This window comes from Anolis carolinensis, chromosome 3 (genome assembly GCF_035594765.1).
Source record: "Anolis carolinensis isolate JA03-04 chromosome 3, rAnoCar3.1.pri, whole genome shotgun sequence".
In the NCBI taxonomy this organism is placed as follows: Eukaryota; Metazoa; Chordata; class Lepidosauria; order Squamata; family Dactyloidae; genus Anolis; species Anolis carolinensis.
In genome coordinates this window covers 74,836,829-74,863,388 of record NC_085843.1, presented here as the reverse complement: position 1 = coordinate 74,863,388, position 26,560 = coordinate 74,836,829, and the positions used below count along the sequence as shown (strand labels likewise).

The window sequence follows — 26,560 nt, the reverse complement described above, 5'->3', positions numbered from 1 at the left end:
GTCAGGATAGAGAATCCTAGATAGTGTCCCAAGGCCTTTTTACAGATACCATTCCAGAAAAGATATGTGAATGATTGATTCCAGCACCATACAGATAGATGGAGATGCTCATGTGATAACTTTGAACAAGATTTTAAAAAATCTTAACTATGAGCTGAAGATAGTGTGTATCAAAAATAGTCTGAATTTATCATGACAGTCTTGGCATATCTACTCAAAATTAAAAGCCCAAATGAGATCTGTAGAGCCAGCTCCCAGGTAAGTGGGCATAAGATTACAAATCTGAATGATTCACTGATTCACTAATGTGATTTTAAAGTAAGCCATATATACACCTTACCGCACTTCACCTTTCATCTAAAGATTGATGTGGTGTGTACTTGATGCTCTATGCTCAAGTTATTAAATTCTACAGTAATTAAAAACTGACAGTTGTAACTCCATAGGTTATGTACATTGATCACATTTAAAATAATTTTCTTTGTACACTTTTGATGTATTTTGTATAATTCTGTCTTCAGAACAATGGTGGCATTAATCATAGGGGCTAGAGTTTTTAAATTAAATTTGGGAAATTGAGTTTTGTGTTGACTAGTCTATATTTTTGGTGCTACCATGGAGTTTTCTTTCGGATTGCTATTGGGAGAAATGTTTGTTCTAGTTAGTATGTAGATGACTTTAAAATGTTTATTGGAAGAAAATAAAGAAAATTAGGTATTGTGAAACATTTCAGAAGTAGGGTTGTTGCATGTCTTTCAGAAGTACATATTATCCCCTTAGTATTGGAGAGTGCCTTAGTGCAAAGTGAACCAAATTCAGGGTCATGGTGCAAAAGACACACACTTAGAATGAATTCTGAGGCTAGGAATTTGTCTCATCAGAATTCTACACAAAAATTCATATTTCATCAAGATAATGAGCAATGAAGAAATAATTTGCTTCTATCTTAAATATTTGAGTACTTTAAGTATTTCCAATCTATTACAAATTTTCAGAAGTCTCCCAGTGCACTCAGACCAATCTTCTGGCCAGTTTTGCGACCACTTATGTCTATTATAGTATTTCACTTCACTTCTGCATCCAGTTATTCAGAGATCTTTTTCCTTACCCTGTCCTTTCAGTGAGGCGTCCCCTGGGTATTGTCTCTGTAGCCAGTTCTCTCATACCAGAAGCGACTTGTCTCAGTTCGCTTCTGACATGATTTTAAAAAGTGATTTATTCATGTAGTCGCTTTTTATTCCTTAGTCACATTTAATACAGTTTGCAATTTTAGTACATTGGTATTCTGCAAACAATGCAGCATTATGACCTATGTTTGATACATTTATGGTTCTAGTTTGGCATAGAGATGTTTAATATTGCTGTTCTTCACTTGCAACTTTTGTTGAATTCTCATGACATTTATGAACTTATGAATCGGTTAAATTATGTACATTTCTCTGTACTACCACAAAACACAGAATTAAGAGCAAAATATGGAATTAAACCAAGGGAGTTAAACATGCATTTTCTGGCAACTTTAAAATGTTTTAGTATTAGAAAATGAAAGAAATACAATCTCAGTGGCATTCAGTTATTAATTTCAGATTTTGAATATACCTTATGAGAAAAATAAACAGTATATATAAAACTGGCAGTTTCGAGTGATGGAACTATGTATATTTGGATACAGATCTCATCTGGTGTTTGTACTTGGATCATGCACCATGAGAAATATCAAGACAACTAGAGATATGTGCTGTGCTATAGAGCTACCTGAAGTTAACGGAAAAATAAAAGCATGAAATATCTTTAAGTTAATTTATTAACTGAAGCAAGAATTGTTTTAGCTAGGTTCTGGGATATTCCTGGTATCCCTGATGTTAAACTGGATATTTAAAAGATGTACTAATTTGGTGAATTCCAGGATTAGCTTTGTTTGGGATTCTGTGAAAATCTTTTGTAGTTAATTGCAGGATATTAACATCCTAAATAAATAAAAATGACTAGAATTAAGTTATATGCTTTGAAATCAGTATACTGGGTATATACACCTTTTATAAAAGATAAAAAGGAGCTTTCACATTAACAACTCTGACATCACTGAATGGTATTGAGTTATCACTTCTAAAGTGTTAAGACATTGAAGTTGTTTTGGAGTAAGGAAGACTGGTCTGTATATGAGCTCTTTAAATCAGGAGAGAAATACAGCAAATCCCTGAAAAGTTGACTGCAATCTTTGAATAAGCTATATAATGCATTGGAGAAAAGTTGTTTTTTCATAGGTCATCAACCAATGAAATTACTGCATGATTATAAAAGTCTTGAAACAATGTAAAAGAGAAATTATCCTATGGTTATGTACTGAAAAAAGAACACATTTCTCTTGGAAAAAACACGTGACCTGCAGAGCGAAACTATATTGTGACAGCTGCTTCAGTTCTCAAAAGTGACTGAAAAGTATCAAAGGAAACAAAAGCAGTACATCAAATGTTAGCCCTATTTTGGGATAATCTATACAGTCCAGACAGTGTCTTATCAGTGTATCAAAGGTACTTTGCCCAAAAGTAGAACAATGAACAGTAGCTGCAAAACTGGTAAAGTGGGCTCAGTGGTTTGGATAGTTACTGGCATAATGTGGGTATGTTTTCAGATTCTGGATACTTTTTTCACTAACTGGCCAAAAAAATAGGTAAAACTGTCCACCAATCTCTCTACAACCAGTTCAAGCATTTGCTGCATTAAACATTAACCAGCAGTCAGTATTTTACTCTTCCCCCCCCCCCCCCAAATTTTCCCCATTAAGCATAAACTTGAATTCGCTGGGATGGTTTTCTGATCATTGCCCTATAAATGCTGGGCTTGAAAGATCAGAGACCTCTCATGCTGGAAGAAACAAAAAGTTTAAAAATCTCTACAGATTAATGTCTTTTGAGACTTCTTTTCTCCCATATTTTAAAGATCTAGTTCAATACATAATCAATATTTGACACTAATATTGGGTGGCATATGCCAATTGGTTGCATTAATATCTCATTTGAAGTTAATGAATCTCTTTGCCACACTTGGGAGGGTCAGATATCATCTAGAAAAGGAAAGGCTGGAATTAAGACAAGATTTAAACAAGTTTGCTGTAAGTCATTTTGAGGATGATGTAAGAAAATTTACAGCAATATATTGAGAAAAATTGTGTGCCCAGAATTTCCATCAATAATACAAATGCTTTCAATTCACATTTTATTCTCTGGGATCAATGTTTCTAAAAATTTTGTATTTGGAACTGTTATTGATAATTGGTTATGGTATACAAATATATGAAAACAAGTTACCTTTTATGTAACTTGTATGTTTTATATGTAATTATTTGGGAAAACAAGTATCAATATGAACTTACAAACATAATGTTGCTGTGTGTTTCCACTCCATAAAAGGGGTGCTTTTGTTCAAGGCTCCAGGTAACTTAGGTGGAGAGCATTCCAGAGGAAAGAAATCCTTAATGTACTTATTTCCGCTGCATGTACATTATTATATATGTACTGCATATACATTCTTCTTTGGGACTAGCTAGAAGTACCAAATCTGAGCATTGTATTGCTATGTAATGCCAGATAGGGATGATTTTTGACAATAAGAAGCGGAAAGATTGTCCCCTTCTACTTGCCTTTCTCCTGAAATAGACCTGTAGAGTGCAAGGAAGAGTTGTATAAAACTCAATTATATATCTTACCCGTATATTTTTCAACCCATTTTGCTTCCTGAGAGTTCACATCAGTTTGCAATTAAATCTTCCCACCAACAGCATTGTAATTTGAAAAGTATGTATGTTGTGCCTTTTAAATAAGGTAAGAAGTTGAACCGTTCACACTGTTCAGTTGTTTAGAAAATGTTCCACTATCACATCTGAAAGATTTACTCAATAATAAGAAAAGATAGTAGAGAGAAGATATGATATTGATAGATAGATAGATAGATAGATAGATAGATATTATGTATCTCTGTGAGAGGAAAACCGAATCCATTTTAAATCCTGTTTTAGTTCCAACTACAGTAAATCCATTCATCTATGATATTTACTTATGTCCTACATTACCACTTAACAGTTGAATGGATGTACTCCACCTGGGATTAACTAATAAGATGCTGGCTACTGTGTGGTAACATATTACTTCCAAGTAAAATAGCTTGTAGAAAATAGGTAAATATTATAGCTTAAATTGTGTGGATTTATAGTTCAGATTATTTCAGTGCCAGTTTAATTGACTATATTATAAATTCTGCCCTTTATTTTGATATATGTCTTTCTTCATACAATACAGAAACTGCTTGGCATTTGGGGGAGGGATGGGTCATGGATCTCCCTTGGATACTAAAATTAATGGGTGATCAAGTCACATTATATACAGTGGAATAGTAAAATGAAATCCCTTCTATAAAATGGCACACAGCTCAGAAGAGTGCTAGAGACAGCCTCAGGATCTGTGAAATGAAGGGACACTACAGCAGGGCATATCTACATATCAGAGTAGTGCTTAGCATGTGACAAAATAAAATTTGCTTTGAGGATTTTTTTTTCAACCTATATTTTTGAGCCATGGTTGGTTGAATCCATGAATGCAAAACCTGTGAAGACAGAGGTTGTCAGATTGCCTTGTAATAAATAATGTGACATACAAAACAGTTTGAACTTGTGCTCAGTTGGAGCTGCGAGGGTCATAATTACATTATTGCACCAGTGCATTTTCCCATCTATTTTAGGGTGCCAAAGTTGGCTCTGTCATTAAGACAATGTGAAGCAGGTACTAAGTTGGCATAAAGGCAGTGGCCATGACCTTAGTTATCTCATGTGGTTGCTTTCTGCTATGTCCTAGACACTGCCATTAAAAGTTTCTGACTATTTCAGCAGCAGCATAGAGTCTGTTAAGAGTCTGCCCATGCACATGTTGCTTTATTCATTATTTTTGTTACGTTCTATTTTCAGTGGGCTCATGATGGGATACACCTCTCTTCTTGCTGATTAATATTAACAATGAAAGAATTGTGCAAAGCCAGAGTCAAATCTTACTTAAAGTATTTTTGCCAGTTTATTATTTATTACTTTTAGGGGGATAGTAACTAAGGGATAGTATTTTTAAATAGGTGGAAAGAGATGTCTGTTAGGTTCTACTAGATTTCATAGGATAGAATTAATTGTAATATATATTAGACATCCAACATTTACATGGAGAATGGTAGGCCTACTTTGTTCTCCCTTTGTTGCAATCATGGAAGAGTACAAATAGAGCAACTGTATGTGTCTGAGACGTTTCTTGAATGCTTCACTAAACATCCCAAAATTTACTTGTATCGCCTAAACTGTATATACAGAACTTAACGAAGTACAACACAAAAATAATTTCAAGGTAACATGTTCAAGAATTACTTTGGGTTATATGAACTAAAAGTCAAATTCAATTATTATCACTATTTTTAACAAAATAGTATTTCATTTGTTGCAAACTCTCAATTATTCTTTTTGGTATTTTGAAATTATTTTGGATAAAATGAAGCTAAATTAAGCAACTCACAGATCACACTAATTTCAACAGAGATTCTAGGTTAAATCTGTCCATTGAAACCTAATAGAAACCTAAAAGATTTTAACTTTACGTAGTTGATTTCCATGCTTTAAATTGCTTGAATTGAATTTAAATTGCCCCACTGATCATAGATCAATAACAACCCTTGTATTAAATGTAGAAGGAGGAAAATGCCAGTTGTCTTGGAGCAAAAGTGCAAAAGGATAAAATGCTGAATGGAAATTGGTCAGCTTGAGTTGAATCTCAACTCAGTTATAGATCAGTAATGACTGGTGATATTTCTTGCTTTCATACAATAAATAAACTTTAAATTCACTTGAATATACAGCTGGCAAGGCCATTAATGCTAATCAAGGTGATTAATTACAATATTCACACTGGCCTCCAACAGACAAGAGTTCCTTCTCCCATCCTGGACCTTCCACAGATAAACCTCCCTTTCCTAGTTTCCAATATACCTCACAACCTCTGAAGTTGCCTGCCATAGATGTGGGTGAAATGTCAGCAGAGAATGCTTCTGGAACATGGCCATACACTCCAGAAAACTCACAACCCATACAGTAGATACTTTTGGATTTCTATGTTGTGAATTCTAGATTGAATCTTTCAGGAAAAAAACCATAAAACATAATGAATAATTCTAATGTTTTTCTCTGAAAGATGAGAGGACAATACTGTTGAATGTACACTATCATTAGTTTAATTGTATTTTATTTTGGTTTTCAGGCACCCCAGGAACCACGCCTAATCCTGTGATTGGACTTCAGACGGCTTCCACAGGCCTTTTAGGTGCACGGCCTGGTTTGATCCCACTCCAGCGACCCCCAGGAATGCCACCCCCTCACCTGCAGCGTTTTCCAATGATGCCACCGCGGCATATGCCTCCCCACATGATGCACAGAGGCCCACCTCCAGGTCCGGGAGGCTTTGGGATGCCCCCACCTCATGGGATGAAAGGCCCTTTCCCACCACCAGGCCACTTTGCAAGGCCTGGTGGACCTGATGATAATAATAGAGATGGAAGGCAGTTCAGGAATGATAGGCAGCCATTTACTCCAAACAGAGACCAGGAAAGATTTGGAAGGCGACCTTTTGGGAATCGGATAGAAAATGAGCGTGAACGTTTCGGAAACCGCAATGACGACAGAGAGCATGAACGCCTTGGTAACCGTGAAAGGAGAGATTGGGGAAGAAGAAGCCCCGAACGTGAGAGACACCGAGACGTGGAGGAAAGAAATAGACGTTTCAGCGGACAGAGAGATTCTAGGGATAGGGAATCTCGCAGAGACAAGGACGAAAATCGAGGGAAAGAGAAACCTGAGTTGACAGACAGCGTAGATGGTGTCAAAAACCATGAATCCCAGAGTAGTAAAGTGGAAAAAACAGACACTGCTTCAGAACTGAATAAAGCAGAGTCTAAACCCACAGGGGCAAAACCTGCAGAAGAGTTAACATCTGAGTCTACCTCATCTCTTGAAAAATCTGAAAAGTCTACTGGCTCAGTTGTAGAAGGTTCTCGCTAGAGACTGGAATTTTTTTCCAAGCAAAGTGACATTGCAGTGTAGATCTTTAGAGTTGTACAGTATGCTGTATATTTGCTTTTGCTATATCTCAACTCCTCCATAGTTTATGGGGATATGTAAGCAATTTGATTGCTTCCCTTCTATTTAAAGTAGTTACAAAATAACAAAAAGAAATGAATAAACTATTGCCCATTTTTTTGCTGTAACTTTTTAAAAGTTTTGACTTTAAAAAGTTTACAAGTCAGAATTAGAAGTGCTTTCTATTTTTTTTTTAATTTAAGTGAAGGTAACGGTAAAAGCTCCTAAAACAAATAGGGATGTTTTTAATAAACTCTATTTTCATAACAAACTTTAATGTGTGCTATTCTTCCTGCACTGAAGTGGTAAAGGATTGTTCATCTTAAAATTTGAACTGTTAATACAGTACTGAAGTCTAAATTAGACTTTGTTTAAACATGTTTGTATAACGATTCACAGAAATAATGTGGTAGTTATGTTGATTTTTAAATTTATGATTTTTAATTTACATGAATAGATGGAGAAAATAACTTTTAAGTGTTAAGAGAAAATCTAGTGTTTGCAGTGAAAAGTTGATTTCCTGCTTGTTTTTCTTGGCCATCCAAAATAGATGCTATAGTAAATGGTTACCCTGAAACAATTTCCCTAATAATTCTGGGAGCTCTTGGAAAGCACATCAGCATACTTTTGCGATAATAAACCATTGATTATGGAAGATGCTAATGAAATGCAAAATTGACACATATTCTAATATATTTTAGAAAACTGTTTGAAAGCAAATATTTTAAATTTTCAAATGTTGTCTTATGCTTTGCAATAATCACACTATTTTTATATAACCTGGTCGTGCATCTGTCCAGTTGCTTATAACAAACTAAAGAAACATATATTGTTCAATTAAATGTTCTAGTGCCATTTCAAAATGCAGGATATTTTAAATCCACATGGCCTGCCCGTACGTTCAGTCTTGATTTTCTGTTTCTGTTGATATGCTCAGTACTTCAGTAGCTGTTTCCATTGAGATAAAGAGCTGCTCACTTTTTAAGGAGGTGATACTACAGGAAGACTTTTCTTTGGGTCACAGAAAAATAAAGAATTTGTGAAATCATTTTCACATTAAGCTTAATTTCCATGCCATTTATTAGAACAATCAAAAGTGGAATTGAAGTAATTGTATTTAAGCCTATGAAGGTAATGGGTACTATTTAAAAAATCTTGTACCTAATCACTTAAAAACAATTCAAAAGCATATGAAAGTCTCAAAAGGTTTATGTAAACCGTATTCATGGTGCTCTAATTTTAGATGTGAGGTAATATTATGAAGCAAGTTAGAGCCTTTTTTGTCAGTAGTAGCCATTTCTTGGTGGCCTTTATTACAGGTATATTTAAATTAGGTATATATATCTACTGTATGCAAAGGAAAGACTAAACATGCAGATGGCCTTAGGTACACATTAATTTCAGTCACAGCAAGGGGCTTGAAAACTGCTCAAGCATGAGCTAGAATTGCCAAACATTTCCAATAGGCTTATATACAAATAAGCACTTTCCGTAAAAATAATGAAAGCTATTTTAAAATGACAATATTAAACAGGGTGCTAGGCATACAGCATTTGCCACTATTGAATATAGATTTTAAGAAGCATGGTCTTCCAAAAAACTCCTTGCATCATCCTACTACCTACAGTACCTATGGCGATCAGTGCTGAACAAGTGAATCTTTACTAAGGTTAATAAATTACATTGTATTATTGACATGAACTGCAGACTATGCATAGTAGTCCTTTGCAGATACGCAGCTGAGTAACTAAAATGAGTTCAATCCATGAATTTTAAAAACGCAGCATGTTGTATTTTATTATTTTCTGTAGGACGGACAAGGCTTGGGTCCAACTTGTAAAAAACAATGCCATATATGTGAACTTTCTTAAATGCTCACTCTTCCTATAAAAATCAAGATAGGCTGTATTGGCTGACTTAAAACATTTCTTTTATAGGAAATATGGTAAGATTACCCTGGTTTTGGGCAAACATTACTGTGCAGCATTAGATGATTGTCCAAAACAGGAGATATCTTAGACTTCCATTTGAAGTGTTCAGAGCAAAGGCTCTACACTTCCCTTGAATTTCCCAAACTTCCAGGCACATATTTATATATGGGCTAGAGAATGAGTGAAGCCAAAGAAATTTCAGTCTGAGTGTTCATTTGCATGGTATCTGAAACAGTGGAAACCAGATGGCTTTTCTCTTCACATGGGAAACTGGTAGAATATCATAGATTGGCCATGGTTTAAGACCCTTCAGGAATAGGAATGTGTCAAGCCAGCTTGAAAATGCCAACATTACGACAAGTTCTGTTGACCCAAATGGCAAGGTAAACGAAGATAATCCAGATAACACCACCACCGTAGACAAAATGAACTGATGCCCACTATCTATGAAAGACCAAATAACTCCTGAAATGGTGTTTCATAATGCCTTTAATTACAGGTGTACAAAATAAGACGTGTCAGTTTACATTCAGCTTAACAGAGCTATAGCATTAGCTGGTTGCTTTTATACCCTAAATAAAGCCAGATAATTGAAGAATTCCACAAATACATATGACATATTGCTTTTTAGTATACAGTGCTCCTTTTGGCGCATCTAGGCCTTAGCCAGTCCAATCACACCGCAAGCTAGGCGAGCACCAGCATTTCCAGTTTTCAAGCTCTCATCATTTCCTCCTCTGCCCAGATCATCCGGTTTTGCATGAACCTAAAAGGAGCACAGCAACAGAATCAGACCCAAGCTTTGTAGGTTAGTAAAACTATTTTACTATTGATGATAACAATTGAGATACATCCCAATGAACTAAAGAGCAACCCCAATTCTGAAATTTTAAATAGAGTTTATATTTTTTAAAAACAACCCTATGTCCAACCATCACTTGGTAACCAAGTATTCCTTTCTTGCAGTAATTTAATCATAATAATACATGTTATATCAGATGCCAGCAATGAACAAAAGGCAGATACTATGTGAACCTTCCTAGTTTCAAGGCAAACAGTTCAACCCCATAATGCAAATAGGTCAAAAAACACGAAGCTAGCCTTCTGTCAATAGAGAGATAACAAAATAAAAGATTGTTTCTGCTCAATATTGTGACTGCCTGTGTAATGCCAGTGCTGCTGCTAGTCATGTCAGCCTGCGCTTCCCAACATCTAATCAGTTCTGCCTAGCTTCCCCACTAACACTCTGACAAATACAACTTCAGAATTTCCATTTTCCAAAAAATCAGTATAAATAGTGTACAGAAATATTTTAAGCTACATGATTTGTCAGCATAAACCTTTTTAGGTAAAAAAAATTAGGGCTTAACATTTAGAACTACGCTCAAATTAGTTTTAGAATACTGGTGTTAAGACTTGAAACACATCAGTACTACATATTTGTACACCTCAATATTTGCAACAAGCCACCAATAAAATGAGGAGATCTGTGCTTCAAGATGGTTTAGCTCACCGCTCGTCCAAGTCATGCTCAATCCATAAACCAGCTATGCAAAGGAGTATCTCTGACAATAACTTTAGATCTAATTACTCAGTGATTTCAATCCTTGAGAGATGCAGCCAACAGTCCCCTCAGAGAGAGCATTAAAATACTTCCCAGGATTTTCAAGAAAAATGTCAAAAACACTTACCACCAGAGTACGTCCGATAACTGAATGTGGCCCCGAGAGAGAAATAACACAGTCGGTTATGTCCACGTCTGCCACACCAGAGCCATTTGCCTCCACATTTCCCAGATCACCAACATGCCTGAAATACAGTATTATGGTTGTTTTAAATGGAAAATTACTTCCATTCATACTCAACTTATGGAAGTGCTACCACTGTATCCCCATGCTCACAAGTGCAAAGCAGATGATGTTTACTGTGCCCAAATATCAGTTTTGCTCAACTTGTAGTCAAGTTTAATTGGCCAGTATTAGCTTTGGCCCTTGCTATTCAATCAATTTCCTTTTTTCTTTAATATTTGTCGAACCTAATACAAAAATAATCTTCCTATGATGCAATATCCAGTTGACATTAAACTCACATAAGATTAGTGTTACTTGACAGGAATAAATTGTTCTTTTAAAAAATTATTCATAACACTGAAGCAAGGACTAGTAATGTTATGTCTTCCTATTTTTGTTATTGCTTTGCTGAACTTCTTTCATGGTCTATCTACTGGGATTCACAACCCATGCAACTTCAATAGTATCAGCATTAAGAACAACACAGAAAGATTTACAGTTGTACAGATTTCCAGGATGTTTTGAAGATTTCTTCTGGAGTTCTCTTTGTAACTTAGAGCTGCCATCAGAAAATTGATACCTTCATTGTAAATCAATTGTACACATATACTGATGCCTCTAACTGTATGGCTGTATTTTACTTGTTCTAGTAGACTGTATTCATATTTTTATTTTATGCAATGTTGAATAAACTATATGCAAAACAAATCTCTTGTCTTCAAATTAGTGTTCACATAAAACATCGCTTTTCCAAATATGGGACAAGATTCCTATCCTAAATGTTTCATACATTAGCCATATCTGAAAAGTTACAAATACAGTAGAGTCTCACTTATCCAACATAAACGGGCCAGCAGAACGTTGGATAAGTGAATATGTTGGATAATAAGGAGGGATTAAGGAAAAGCCTATTACACATCAAATTAAGTTATGATTTTACAAATTAAGCACTAAAACATAATGTTTAACAACAAATTTGACAGAAAACATAGTTCAATACACAGTAATGCTATGTAGTAATTACTGTATTTATGAATTTAGCACCAAAATATCACGATGTATTGAAAACATTGACTACAAAAATGCGTTGGATAATCCAGAATGTTGGATAAGCGAGTGTTGGATAAGTGAGACTCTACTGTACTTTGAATTTTTACTGAAAGCATATCAGTAACACTTTCTGAATAACCAGGTGGCATTAGTTATTCTTGCTTTTTAGGGCTAACTTTAAATACTTTTACAAAACAAAAAACGGTTGTCTGCAAGCCCCAAGGCAGAATTATTCCTATTGCTTACACTGCTGCAAAGTCAACAAATGTTCACAAGTCTAAATCAGTGAAGTTTCCATAACAAGGCAAAAGTACGGTATGAAACAAAAAAGGAGAAGGTGGGTCTCCATGTGGAAGGAAAGAGCTCTAGAACAGCATCAGAGGAATGGACAGTGAAAAAGACAGACCACTAATATGGGCAATTCACAGGGTTTGCGTAAGTTGGATTCAGGGATAACAGTTGACTGTAAAAAGAGTTATACTGACATTATATATAGATCTCACAGAAGAGATCTGTTTCAGAAACAGAACAATAAATAAGAAAATAGATATGAATATAATTAAACTTGGCAATCTCTGTACCTCTAGAATCTACAAAGTGGAGCTATTACTACTTTTAAGATATTCTTGCTGTGAGTTAAGGCTCCCTTGTCATATGACTACTTTCTAATAAGTAGTATGCAAACACTGCATAGTTTTACTAAAGGCCTTATTACATGAACAAACACAACCTTGGATTTGGTCTGTCTCTGGCTCAAGAGCATTATGATTGCTCTTCCAACATGGAGACAATGAGATTCACTGATACATTACAGAAGAACAAGAATTAGTAGTAACACATTCTCATGACAATAGATCCCTGTCTAGTTAAAAATTAATCCAAATAGATTGCACAGGAGTACAGATGTTGTAAGAGAGGGACAAACATAAATAAAGGCTTTATATCCATTCAAGAGCAAAGATTAATTCGGATCAAAGGTAAAGAAATATTACTACTGACTAAGCCAGAGAGTTAAACCAAAAGGCATAACACTTATCTTCAAATGCTATGCCTACAGATGCAATAATCTGGTCCTAAAATCCCCCACAGAGAACTTCAGAACTAGTATTGCTCTGAAGATCAAGGAAAAGTAAAATGGCGAAGTGGACACCTCTGGCCCAAAAAAATATTGTGCATCTTCGAGCCAAAGATGAGTGCTAGACTGTAAAGAATGAAATTCGTTACACTAAAAAGTTACCCTAAAATTGCAGAAAGTAGGAAACTCTTCTTACCTCACTTCATCTTGCGGCCCGCCATGTGTTTGATTCTCAGGATTGAAGTGAGCACCAGCACTGGTACATCCTGTAACAGATTACGCATAGTGAGTTTTCCCCCCTTCATGTCCCCTGCAAATTAGTCAAAATTAACGATCGGGGTGTAGCCCTATAGGCAGCCCATAAGACATGCTTTAATAAAAACCTTATCTGATTATACAAGTCCATACATATTTACATTTTTAAACATTGGGGGGGATGAATAATTTTATATTAGAACACATAACTACAAAATGAATGTAAAAAACTGCTTCCAAAAAGTGTACTGAGTATTCCTTTGCAGTATTAGTATAGAATATAATTCATATCTTCTGGTAACAGAAACTGCATCATTCCATGTTTTAGAGAAAAAAAAGTGTTACCATTTGTGTTGTCTCCAAATTCATGGACATGGAATCCATGCTTTCCTATAGTCAATCCCTGAAGTTGGCCTGCAACACGCACTTCTCCATCACCCTAGAACAGAAAAATTGTACTTTAAAAAATTCAAACAAATGCTATGTCAGAATGCAAACAAAACTGCAAATATTCTCCATAGAAATCAACTGTATGACTATAACAACACTTCTGACAACACTGCATATCCAGACCTCAATCCAGCAAAAGAAGCATAAACAAGAAATACTTAAATACAGTAGTCTCTCGCTTATCCAACGTAAACGGGCCGGCAGAACGTTGGATAAACAAATATGTTGGATAATAAGGAGAGATTAAGGAAAAGCCTATTAAACATAAAATTAGGTTATGATTTTACAAATTAAGCACCAAAACATCATGTTATACAACAGATTTGACAGAAAAAGTAGTTCAATACGCAGTAATGCTATGTAGTAATTACTGTATTTATTAATCTAGCACCAAAATATCATGATGTATTGAAAACATTGACTACAAAAAGGCGTTGGATAATCCAGAACGTTGGATAAGCGAGTGTTGGATAAGTGGGACTCTACTGTACTACCCAAAGGGGGGAAAGGAAGGTTTTGGGTCCTTCTGTCGTATCTCACCTCAAATATATGCACCACAGTGCCTGCAATCATAGAATCATAGAATCATAGAATAGTAGAGTTGGAAGAGACCTCAAGGGCCATCTAGTCCAACCCCCCGCTAAGAAGCAGGAAATCGCATTCAAAGCACCCCCGACAGATGGCCATCCAGCCTCTGCTTAAAAGCCTCCAAAGAAGGAGCCTCCACCACGGCCCGGGGGAGAGAGTTCCACTGCCGAACAGCCCTCACAGTGAGGAAGTTCTTCCTGATGTTCAGGTGGAATCTCCTTTCCTGTAGTTTGAAGCCATTGTTCCGTGTCCTAGTCTGCAGGGCAGCAGAAAATAAGCTTGCTCCCTCCTCCCTATGACTTCCCCTCACATATTTGTACATGGCTATCATGTCTCCTCTCAGCCTTCTCTTCTGCAGGCTAAACATGCCCAGCTCTTTAAGCCTCTCCTCATAGGGCTTGTTCTCCAGACCCTTAATCATTTTAGTTGCCCTCCTCTGGACGCTTTCCAGCTTGTCAGCATCTCCCTTCATCTGCGGTGCCCAAAACTGGACACAGTATTCCAGGTGTGGTCTGACCAAGGCAGAATAGAGGGGGAGCATGACTTCCCTGGATCTAGACGTTATTCCCCTATTGATGCAGGCCAGAATCCCATTGGCTTTTTTAGCTGCCGCATCACATTGTAGGCTCATGTTTAACTTGTTGTCCACGAGGACTCCAAGATCTTTTTCGCACACACTGCTGTCAAGCCAGGCGTCCCCCATTCTGTATCTTTGATTTCCATTTTTTCTGCCGAAGTGAAGTATCTTGCATTTGTCCCTGTTGAACTTCATTTTGTTAGTTTCGGCCCATCTCTCTAGTCTGTCAAGATCGTTTTGAATTCTGCTCCTGTCTTCTGGAGTGTTAGCTATCCCTCCGAGTTTGGTGTCATCTGCAAACTTGATGATCGTGCCTTCTAACCCTTCGTCTAAGTCATTAATAAAGATGTTGAACAGAACCGGGCCCAGGACGGAGCCCTGCGGCACTCCACTTGTCACTTCTTTCCATGATGAAGACGACGCATTGGTGAGCACCCTTTGGGTTCGTTCGCTTAGCCAATTACAGATCCACCTAACCGTAGTTTTGTCTAGCCCACATTTTACTAGTTTGTTTGCCAGAAGGTCGTGGGGGACTTTGTCGAAGGCCTTACTGAAATCTAGATATGCTACATCCACGGCATTCCCTGTATCGACCCAACTCGTAACTCTATCGAAAAAAGAGATCAGATTAGTCTGGCATGACTTGTTTTTGGTAAATCCGTGTTGACTATTAGCAATGACCGCATTTGTTTCTAAGTGTTTGCAGACCACTTCCTTAATGATCTTTTCCAGAATCTTGCCTGGTATTGATGTGAGGCTGACCGGACGGTAATTGTTTGGGTCGTTCTTTTTTCCCTTCTTGAAGATAGGGACCACATTCGCCCTCCTCCAATCTGCTGGGACTTCTCCTGTTCTCCAAGAACTCTCGAAGATGATTGCCAGTGGTTCTGAAATAACTTCCGCTAGTTCCTTCAATACTCTTGGATGTAGCTGATCTGGCCCTGGGGACTTGAATTCGTTTAGAGTGGCCAGGTGTTCCTGGACAACTTGTTTCCCTATTTGGGGTTGGATTTCCCCCAATCCTTCGTCCATTCCATGTTGCTGAGGTTGAAGATGGCTTTCTTTTTGTGAGAAGACCGAGGCAAAGAAGGCATTAAGCAGTTCTGCCTTTTCCCTATCCCCTGTCACCATCACCCCATCTACTCCTTGCAGTGGCCCTATCGCCTCCTTTTTCTTCCTTTTTCTACCAACATAAGCAAAAAAGCCTTTTTTGTTGTTTTTTATGTCCCTGGCAAGCCTGAGCTCATTTTGCGCTTTAGCCTTGCGAACCTTTTCCCTACAGGAGTTGGCTATACGTTTGAATTCTTCTTTGGTGATTTCTCCCCTTTTCCACTTCTTGTGCATGTCACTTTTGAGCTTTAGCTCAGTTAGAAGTTCTTTGGACATCCATTCTGGCTTCTTTGCACTTGTCTTATTTTTCTTCTTTGTTGGCACTGTTTGCATTTGCGCCTTGAGTATTTCACTTTTGAAAAACTCCCATCCATCCTTAACTCCCTTGTTTTTTAATATCGGCGTCCATGGAATGCCGCTCAGTAATTCCTTCATTTTTTGGAAGTCAGCTCTCTTAAAGTCCAGAATGCGTGTTTGACTTGTCTTAGTTTCAGCATTCCTTTGTATTGCAAACTGCAGGAGCACATGGTCACTTGCCCCTAAGGATCCAACCACTTCAACTGTATTGATCAGGTCTTCCACATTTGTTAAGATTAGATCAAGAGTTGCTGATCCCCTTGTTGCCTCTTCTACCTTCTGGACCATAAAATTATCTGCAAGGCAAGTGAGGAATTTGTTGGACTTTGTACTCTTGGCTGAGTTTGTTTTCCAGCAGATATCGGGATAATTGAAATCGCCCATGACTACTATATCTCTTCTTTGTGCCTGTTTGGTCAGCTGTTGACAGAAGGCTTCATCAAGTCCTTCATCCTGACTCGGAGGTCTGTAGTAGACACCCACGACAAGATCTTTTTGAGTCCCGGTTCCCTTGATTCTTATCCAGATGCTTTCAAGCTGGTTTCCCGGATTATAGTCTTGCATTTCTTCTGCAACGTAACTGTTTTTGACATATAAAGCTACTCCCCCTCCTCTCCCCTTTGTTCTATTTCTGTGAAAGAGGTTATAGCCCTCAATGGTTAAATTCCAGTGATGGGAGTCATCCCACCAGGTTTCAGTGATGCCTATGACATCGTATGTGTGGTGCTGTGCTAGGAGTTGGAGTTCGTCTTGCTTATTTCCCATGCTCTGAGCATTAGTGTAAAGACATGTAAGCCCCTGTGACCTCCCCTCGAACTGTTTATTTGGGATTATTGTGCTCTCTGTACTTGGTCCTTGCTGTGTTTGTGCAGCCCTCCGTTTAGCCTTACGGCGGTTCCCTGTGGTCGTGGGTAATATAGTGTTCGCCAGGCTGTTGTTCCCCTCCCCCAGTGGATTTAGTTTAAAGTGCGCCTGATGAGGTTTGTGAGTCTGTGTGCAAAAAGATGTTTTCCTACTTGTGTGAGATGCACCCCATCGCTTGCCAGTAGTCCATCCTCTTGGAAGAGTAGACCATGGTCAAGGAAGCCAAAATGCTCCTCTTGACACCATTTTCTGAGCCAGTTATTGACCTGTACTATTTTTCCGGCCCTTGTAGAGCCATGTCCTACAACGGGGAGGAGGGATGAAAAGATCACATGTACATTATACAGTTTTAGCTTTGTTCCCAGAGCTCGAAAATCATTTGTGATCTTTTGAAAAGTATGCCTAGCGGTGTCATTGGTACCTACATGAATCAACATAAGGTGGGGAGGGTGATGGGGCTTTAGGAGCCTGCTGAGCCTCTGAGTGATATGGTGTATTTTTGCCCCCGGGAGGCAGCATGTTTCTCGAGCCATCCCATCCGGTCTGGAAATGATGGCTTCCGTTCCTCTAAGGAGGGAGTCACCTACTACCAAGACCTGTTTCCTTTGAGGATTGACAGGGTCCCTTTTGTGCAAGACAGTGTGTATGTCCCCTGAAGAGTGTTCCTGTTGAAGTGAATCATGTAGGTGTAAAGTGTTGTCCTCCTCCTCAACATCCCCAGTGCATTCATCAATGACAATCCATTGAGATACATCCGAGAGCCCATTACTCTCCCAAGGATGTTCCTGTTGCTCCTGGTCTATGATTGGGGATGGAGCATTTGCATGATTACATAAGTGTGACTGTGGTGATGCACTGTCCCTGTCAGGGCTATCCCCTGCGCATTGATCCAGGATGGTCCACTGAGTGGTATCTAAGAAACTGTGGTCCTCCACAAGATGTGTTTCCTGATTGTATGTTAATGATGTAAGAATTTCAAATCTGTTGTGTAAATGCAGCTGAGCAGAGGAGTTCTGTGGAGGCTGCCTGGTCCTGCGTCTCCTTCTATGGGTGACCTCCTTCCAAGCCTGAGGGTTGTCTACCTTTGAGTTGATCTCCCCATAAGGTTCCTGATCATGGTCTTGGTGGTGTTGGTGTGATGCAGGCTGCTGATCTACAGCAGCGTGTTGTGCAGTGTCCAAGAAGAGCTCGAGTGCCTGAATGTCCTTAAGGGTCTTAATACGGTGCTCGAGCTGTTGGATCCTCTGCTCCATCAGAGTCATCTGTTTGCATTTGGAGCAGATGTAGTTGTCTAGTTTTTGTGTGAAAAAGCGGAACATGCCACAGCTGGTGCATGTGATGGGAATGTTTTGCTTTTGTTGCATCTCTTGGTGAGCGTGGTGGCCAAGTGGGATCTTTGTACAGTTAAGTAATATGCACGCACTTTATGTGCAGACTGCAACAAACCACGTCTTTGTGTATTCACTAAAGAAGTGTGACATGGCCAATGAAACTTTGCACACATAACATTATCTGGATATACACTAACCATGTGATGTTTTCAGACATCACTCTCACTACAAAGAATGCTGCCACGTTATGTGCTTCTTAGAAAACTCTATGGAGTGCCTAAAATTGTGCTTACACTCATAGTACAAAGCCCAAGGTTCCCAATGGATGAATATGCAGTTATCATAACATGTATGCGTTCATAAGCCTCTTTCCTAGCATATGCTATGAATCTTAGGTTGCATCTACATTTCAGAATTAATGTTTGACATTACTTTACTACCCTGACCCTATGCTATGTGTATAACAGGAGTTGTAGTTTGGTGGGGCACCTGCTCTCTTTGGCAGAGAGAGCTAAACATCATGCAAAGCTACAGCTCACATGATTCCATAGCACCGAGTATTAAAGTTCTATTGATACCAAATGGTATTAATTCTACGGTATAGATCCATCCTAAGATTGATGTTTTTTCAAAGCAGAAAGCCAACATTCCTTTGTAAATTGTAAGGATTTTTCTTCTTTTCTTCTTAGCATGTTTAATTAAGACTTTTAAAATAAATGCACTAAAAATCATTTTCTTAACCAATATATTCAACAGAAACTAACCTATACACATAACTGAGGAGTCCCTGTATTCATTTTCTACTATACAGCCAAAATTGATTCCAAAGCAATTTTTAAAACTAATACAGAAGTGTGAATTTTCGAGTCACTGGCCATTGAGGTCAATGCCAGTTCCAGTCCATGCCTGTCAGAGGAAGCACACAACACTGTATAGACAATCTTCAGGGGCAGGCGGACAGTGGAGAGGTCAAACTGACAGATGCTTTGTAGTCTTCTTGCATAGCTATTTATACCAATAATCTGTTATGCACAGAGGTTACACAAAGAACTCTGATTCTAGAAATTGCAGTCAAAGAAACATTTCGATGCCCTGGTGATGCAAAATAAGTAAAGAGTGATAAGACCTGTTTTAATAAAGGCTTCCTGCTTGCCACTCTATGTGCTACATCAGTTTGTTATCCAGAATTACTACAAGATCTAGGTAATGCATCAAAGATGCTTCATTATAATTAAAAATGTATAATGAATCAGCTTTGGTGAATAGTAGTCAAAGTAACATTACCATGCTCTGGTAATGCAAAGTAAGCAAAGCGTGATAAGGGATGTTTTAATAAAGACCTCATGCTTGCAACTCTATAGACTACACCAGCTTGTTATCTGGAATGACAAGATCTAGGTAATGCACCAAAGCTGGTTTGTTATAATTAGGAATTCAAGGTTCATATTAAATAATCCTGTAGTAAAAGTGTTTCAGTACCCTTGAACTATATGTAGGACTACATCCACACCCTGCATGCTTAGATAATCTAATTATGCAAGAACATATTAGGAATGGTAAGACTGTAGAAAGCATGTATTGTGCAACAGTAGCAGAAAGAAGCATCATTTAGAAACACCAAGCGAAGCAAAACCTCTATAGAAGACTCTCAGACCAAAGGGGAAAATCAATTACAGTAGGGTCTCACTTATCCAACACTCGCTTATCCAACGTTCTGGATTATCCAACGCATTTTTGTAGTCAATGTTTTCAATATATCGTGATATTTTGGTGCTAAATTGATAAATACAGTAATTACTACATAGCATTACTGCGTATTGAACTACTTTTTCTGCCAAATTTGTTGTCTAACATGATGTTTTGGTGCTTAATTTGTAAAATCATAACCTAATTTGATGTTTAATAGGCTTTTCTTTAATGCCTCCTTATTATCCAACATATTCGCTTATCCAACATTCTGCCGGCCCGTTTGTTTTGCTATCAAGGTAATAATCACACAATCCACATTCCATGTATTGCTTCTAACATTCCATATCAGGACAATATTTTTAGTTGTCTGCAGCATGACTGGTTCTTCAGATGTTATTGGACTACAATACATATCATTCCTAGCTTGCAATAATGAAGAATGTGGGAAATCATATTGCAGAAACACCCAGAATGCCACAAGTCGCTCACATCAATGAACAGAGGTGGGCATTAATAAAAAGACTAAGAAAGGGGCAAGCTTGTTTCTGCTACTCTGGAGACTAGGACACAGAGCAATGGATTCACTTGTGGTTTTCAGCATAGGTGGCCATCTGTCAGAAGTGTTTTGATTGGTTGTTCCTGTATAGCAGAATGGGGTTCGACTGGATGGTTTTGGAACCTCTTACAACTCTAGAATTTTATGATTCTACGTAAGGGCAGCTTTTTACAGTGCTTCTGAACTGTAAACAAGGGTTGTTGTTTTTTTCTTTCTTTTAATCACTTCCATTTCAAGAAGTGAATATTTTTCTGGTTCACCAGTGGAAATCCAGAGATTATGAAACGTGTAAACATACTTTCCACTAGGTTCAGTGAGGGTTTGAAAAAAGACAAGCAAACACAGCCTGTAAAACCTGTTTGTGAAGCCGATCAGAGTACAAGGCTCTCACTCCCCCCCCCCCTTTCAAAATGGGCTGGTTCCAATCCTGTGACTCAGCAATTACCTACTCCCTTTCTTTGGGGCAGGAAAAGAAGTGCTGCTTTGGCAGAAGCGCAAAAAACCATGCCCAGAACAACCTGAAATACCATTGGGGCTCCAGGAGTGTGTAAAGCAATATGTCTCTTGCTTACAACCATTTGGACAGGGAAATGAAAACCCTAAGGTAAAACAGCTGAAATGTATTTTTATTAGCCCAGATGTTTTTTAGAGGGGAACCAAGCCATGTGGATGCAAGAAAAGAGGGAACAGAAAAGGGAAGGGTATACTCTTCACAATATTAGTATTAACGGGAATTTTTAACCTAGATTTACTGATAATAAATCAGCATTTGCAAAGCTTGCTAAACAGACTGATTTTTTTTTGTGGAGTGCAGCTGAAGCATTTTTTGCTGAGTCCACTGTATGCATCATCCATTGCTAACAGATTTGTGTAAATGAGTCGCATTCCTTTGTTGCCAATTTTTTCATGACCCCAACACTGAGCTAAATGGACCCTGCTTGGGAACAGGACTCACAGTTGAAAGTGCCGTGACCTAGATCAGAGTTTCTCACTGTGGTCTTCCAGATGTTTTGGACTTCAACTCCCACAATTCCTAACAGCTGGTATGCTGGCTAGGATTTCTGGGAGCTGAAGTCCAAAACACCCGGAGGAGCACAGTTTGAGAAACACTTCTCTAGACTAAAGGTGCACAGGCTAATATCTAAATATAGGTTGAGCATTCCTATCGGGAAATCCAAATACTCCCAAAATCCAAAACTGTCCATATAGGTGGTTGAGAGAGTGAAACAGAATCCTAGAGCTGTAGGAGACCCCAAGGGCCATCTAGTCCAACCTCATTCTGCCATGCAATAAAATACAATCAAAGCACTCCCAGTGAATGACCCTCTAGCCACTCCTTAAAAACCTCCAGAGAAGATATCCAAAGATGTATATTCCGCTTACTAATGTTTAGAGGGAATCTTTTTTTCCTGCAATTTGTATGTTTGCTTTCTGATGACTCAATGTACACAAACTTTGTTTCATTCACAAAACTATTTGTGAATGAAACAAATAATTTTAATAGGGAGCAGATGATGCCCCTATTAAAGCAGCTACACTGTCTACCAGTAAGTTTCCAATTCCATGTTAAAGTGCAGGTTATCACCCACAAAGTGCTAAATGGTTTGGGTCCTGCCTATCTTTGCAACTGCATTTTCCCCTATGAACTGGCATGGGCTCTAAGATCTGTCGGGGAGGCCTTCCTCTTGCTTCCACCACCATCAGAAGCACGGTTGGTGGGGATGAGAAAGGGCCTTCTCGGTGGTGGCCCTGACTCTAGAACTCCCTCCCTAGGGAGATTAGGCTAGCCCCTACTTTGACCACCTTCCGCAAGGACCTTAAAACCTGGATGTTCCAGTGTGCATTGGATGATGATTAGGCCCTTGTTCATGAATGTCCAGCCCTAATCGACAGATAGATTGTACTCTGCACTTTACCCCTAGCTTTGGCCCTATAGTCTGCTTTTTGCACAAGTCCATGCCCTGACCTTTCTAATTATGATTATGCCCACTATATTTCTGTTCACTGGTTGTCAAGGTTTGCTTTTTATAAGTTTTATACCCTGTTGTTTTAATTGGTTTATTTTTTTTCGTCAGGAGCGACCTGAGAAACTGGCGTGAGAGAATTGGCCGTCTGCAAGGACTTTGCCCAGAGGACACCCGAATGTTTGATGTTTCACCATCCTTGTGGGAGGCCTCTCTCATGTCCCCACATGGAGCTGATAGAGGGAGCTCATCTGTGCTCTCCCAGGGCTGGATTCGAACTGGCAACCTTCAGGTCAGCTACCCAACCTTCAAGTCAGCAGTCTGTGGGCACAATGGTTATGTTTTTAGCTGTGTTTGTTCTGGGCTTGGTCCAATACGTAAGCCGTCCCGAGTCCCTTTGGGGAGATGGTGGTGGGGTATAAAAATAAAGTAGTTATTATTATTATTACAACATATATATACTGTATAAAATTGCCTTCAAGCTATGTGCGCAAGATGTATATGAACTTTAAAACGAATTTCATATTTAGGCTCGGATCCCATCCTGAAGATATCTCATTATACACATATATGCAAATAAAGGTCTGGAAAAAAAATCTAAAAACCTTTCTCATTCCAGGCATTTTGGATCAGGAATACTCAACCTGTGTATCAAAAAGTCATGAGAGCGTAGCACATACGGGAAGCCTGGCCTTCAGAAATACAGATGTGGCAATTATTCTTAATTATTTCATTATTATTATTATTATTATTATATACAGTAGAGTCTCACTTATCCAAGCTAAACGGGCTGGCAGAAGCTTGGATAAGCAAATACGTTGGATTATAAGGAGGGATTAAGGAAAAGCCTAATTAGGTTATGATTTTACAAATTAAGCACCAAAACATGTTATACAACAAATTTGACATAAAAAGTACAGTAGAGTCTCACTTATCCAACACTCGCTTATCCAACGTTCTGGATTATCCAACGCATTTTTGTAGTCAATGTTTTCAATATATTGTGATATTTTGGTGCTAAATTCATAAATACAGTAATTACTACATAGCATTACTGCTTATTGAACTACTTTTTCTGCCAAATTTGTTGTCTAACATGATGTTTTGGTGCTTAACTTGTAAAATCATAACCTAATTTGATGTTTAATAGGCTTTTCCTTAATGCCTCCTTATTATCCAACATATTCGCTTATCCAACATTCTGCCGGCCCGTTTATGTTGGATAAGTGAGACTCTACTGTAGTTCAGTAGGCAGTAATGCTATGTAGTAATTACTGTATTTAGGAATTTAGCACCAAAATATCACGATATATGGAAAACATTGACTACAAAAATGCCTTGGATAATCCAGAACCTTGGATAAGCGAGTCTTGGATAAGTGAGACCCTACTGTACTTCTTTCCCCCTACTGTAGTGAACAGTAGTAGGATAATATGATATACAATTTAAAACCTAATATGGAATTAAACCTAGGACTGGGCTGCTGTGAATTTTCCGGGCTGTCTGGCCATGTTCGAGAAGCATTCTCTCCTGACCTTTCGCCCACTGAAGCTAGAACTATTTGAAAATGAACAAACTCACTGAAACCATTTTAAAACACATCGCCTTTCATGCACCCTAACAGAGAGGCAGCTTGGGATAGAGAAGGCATGGACAAGCTTGGGCCCAGCGTGTGTTTTGGACTTCAACTCCCACCATTCCTCGCCGCCTCAGGCCCTTTCCTTTTCCCCCTCAGCCGCTTAAGCGGCTGAGGGGGAAAAGGAAGGGGCCTGAGGCGGTGAGGAATGGTGGGAGTTGAAGTCCAAAACACACGCAGGGCCCAAGCTTGCCCATGCCTGGATACTGGGCTAGGAGGGCATCTACACTGTGGAATTAATGCAGTTTGACGGCACGGCAAAATGCTAGGGGATCCTGGGATTTGCATTTTGGTGAGGCTGCAACAGCACTCTATGGCAGAGAAGGCAAAAAAAAAAAAAACCTTGCAAAACTGCAGCTCCCGTAACGCCTTTGCATTCTGACAGAGGTGTCTCTTTACATGGCCGGATTCCCTCCCTTCTTCCCGCCTTCCTCTCTTCCTCCTTCAGAGAGGCTTCAGAAGAGGCTTAAGGAGGACCCTCCCCTCTCCACTCCTCTCAGGGCCCAGACCCTTGCTCCCCAAAAGTGCCTTGCCTGCTGCTCGAAGCGAACGACACCGCAGACATTGCTCCCGGTGGCCGGGTCGGCCGTCAGCAAGCAGACCGCTTTCTGCACCGCCATGTTGCCCTTAACTCCCGCAGATAACATAATAACACCGTCGCTGCTTGCGCCACCGAGCACGGGCCCGCCTCCTCGCGTTTTTATGCCCTGCGCTTGCCGCCTGCCCCCCAATCGCCAGGCAATGTGACGTTCTAGGCCCGCCTTCGCCAAGTGAGGCAGCCTATGGACGGGCGAATCTTTTAAGCTTTAGCCAATCAGGAAGGAGGGAAGGCGAAATGGCCTTTTCCCTTCCTCGGGAAAGAGGAACCTCACAACCTCTGAGGATGCCTGCCATAGCTGTGGGCGAAACGTCAGGAGAGAATAATTCTAGAACATGACCACAGGGCCCGGAAAACATACAACAACCCAGGAACCTTATCAACCATAGAATCATAGACTGACAGAGTGGGAAGAGACCACATGGGCCATCTCGTCCAACCCCCTCCTATGCAGGAAAAAGCACAATCAAAGCACCCCTGACAGATGGCCACCCATCCGTTCTTGAGTAACTGAGAGAAACAATGGGTTGCTGTGAGTTTTCCGGGCTGTCTGGCCATGTTCCAGAAGCATTCTCTCCAGACGTTTCGTCCACATCTATGGCAAACATCCCAAGAGGTTGTGAGATGTTGGAAACTAGGCAAGTGGGGTTTATATATCTGTGGAAGGTCCAGGGTGGGAGAAAGAAGGCTTGTCTATTCGAGGCAAGTGTGAATGTTGCAATTGGCCACCTTTTTTTTCGTGTCAGGAGCAACCGGAGTTGCTTCTGGAGTGAGAGAATTGGCCGTCTGCAAGGACGTTGCCCAGGGGACTCCCGGATGTTTTGATGTTTTTACCATCCTTGTGGGAGGATCTCTCATGTCCCCGCATGGAGCTGGAGCTGATAGAGGGAGCTCATCCGCGCTCTCCCCGGGTGGGATTCGAACCTGGCAGGCCAGCAACCCAACCTCCAAGTCACGAGGCTTTTATCCCCTAGGCCACCGGAAGCTCCTATTGGCCACCTTGATTAGCATTGAATAGACTTGCAGCTTCAAGGTCTGGCTGATTCCTTTTGGGGGAATCCTTTGTTGGGAGGTGTTAGCTGGCCCTAATTGTTTCATGTCTGGAATTCCCCTGTCTTCTGAGTGTTGTTCTTTATTTACTGTCCTGATTCTGGAGTTGTTGTTTTTTTTTAATACTGGTAGCCAGATTTTGTTCATTTACATTGTTTCCTCCTTTCTGTTGAAAAGCATGAAACAATCAGAGCCAGCTAACACCTTTCAAGAAAGGATTTCCCCAGGCAGGAATCAGCTAGGCTTTGAAGCTGCAATGTCATTCAAGGCTAATTAATGTGACCAATTGCCACATTCACACCTGCCTCAAACAGATAAGAGTTCTTTCTCTCTCTCTCCCCCCCCCCCCCCCCGCCCCAGACCTTCCACAGATATATAAACCCCACTTGCCTAATTTTCCAACTGACCTCGCAACCTCTGAGGATACCTGCCATAGATGCGGGCAAAACGTCAGGAGATAATGCTTCTGGAACATGGCCATACAGCCTGGAAAACTCACAGCAACCCAGTGATTCAGGTTATGAACCCTTTGA

General features: G+C 39.4%; 2 protein-coding genes across 3 annotated transcripts in view; one reads left to right on the top strand and one right to left on the bottom strand.

Moving 5' to 3' along the window:
* scaf4 (SR-related CTD associated factor 4) overlaps positions 1 to 11,585 on the top strand; it is a 69,493-nt gene extending 57,908 nt beyond the window's left edge. For both annotated transcript variants that reach the window (XM_008107609.3, XM_008107608.3), the window contains one exon: positions 6,282 to 11,585. In XM_008107609.3, the coding sequence (XP_008105816.2) occupies positions 6,282 to 7,078 (797 nt within the window). In that variant the 3' untranslated portion in view covers positions 7,079 to 11,585. The remainder of the gene's footprint in view (positions 1 to 6,281) is intronic.
* Positions 9,559 to 25,084, bottom strand: sod1 (superoxide dismutase 1). Its single transcript, XM_016991964.2, has 5 exons — positions 24,913 to 25,084; positions 13,603 to 13,696; positions 13,199 to 13,268; positions 10,779 to 10,896; positions 9,559 to 9,853 (listed from the first exon to the last, which is right to left on the bottom strand). Exons 1-5 carry the CDS (start codon positions 25,024 to 25,026, stop codon positions 9,743 to 9,745), a joined length of 507 nt encoding a protein of 168 aa, XP_016847453.2. The 5' UTR covers positions 25,027 to 25,084; the 3' UTR covers positions 9,559 to 9,742.
* Positions 25,085 to 26,560: the final 1,476 nt, after the last annotated feature.

Bases quoted from the DNA above. Each gene is read 5' to 3' on its own strand.
- sod1 (XM_016991964.2), bottom strand. From the start codon at position 25,026: ATGTTATCTGCGGGAGTTAAGGGCAACATGGCGGTGCAGAAAGCGGTC. The intron at 13,697-24,912 runs GCAAGGCACTTT...TTTCTGTTCTAG, and splicing joins TCGTTCGCTTCGAGCAGCAG to GGTGATGGAGAAGTGCGTGT. The intron at 9,854-10,778 runs GTAAGTGTTTTT...TGCTCCTTTTAG, and splicing joins TTATCGGACGTACTCTGGTG to GTTCATGCAAAACCGGATGA.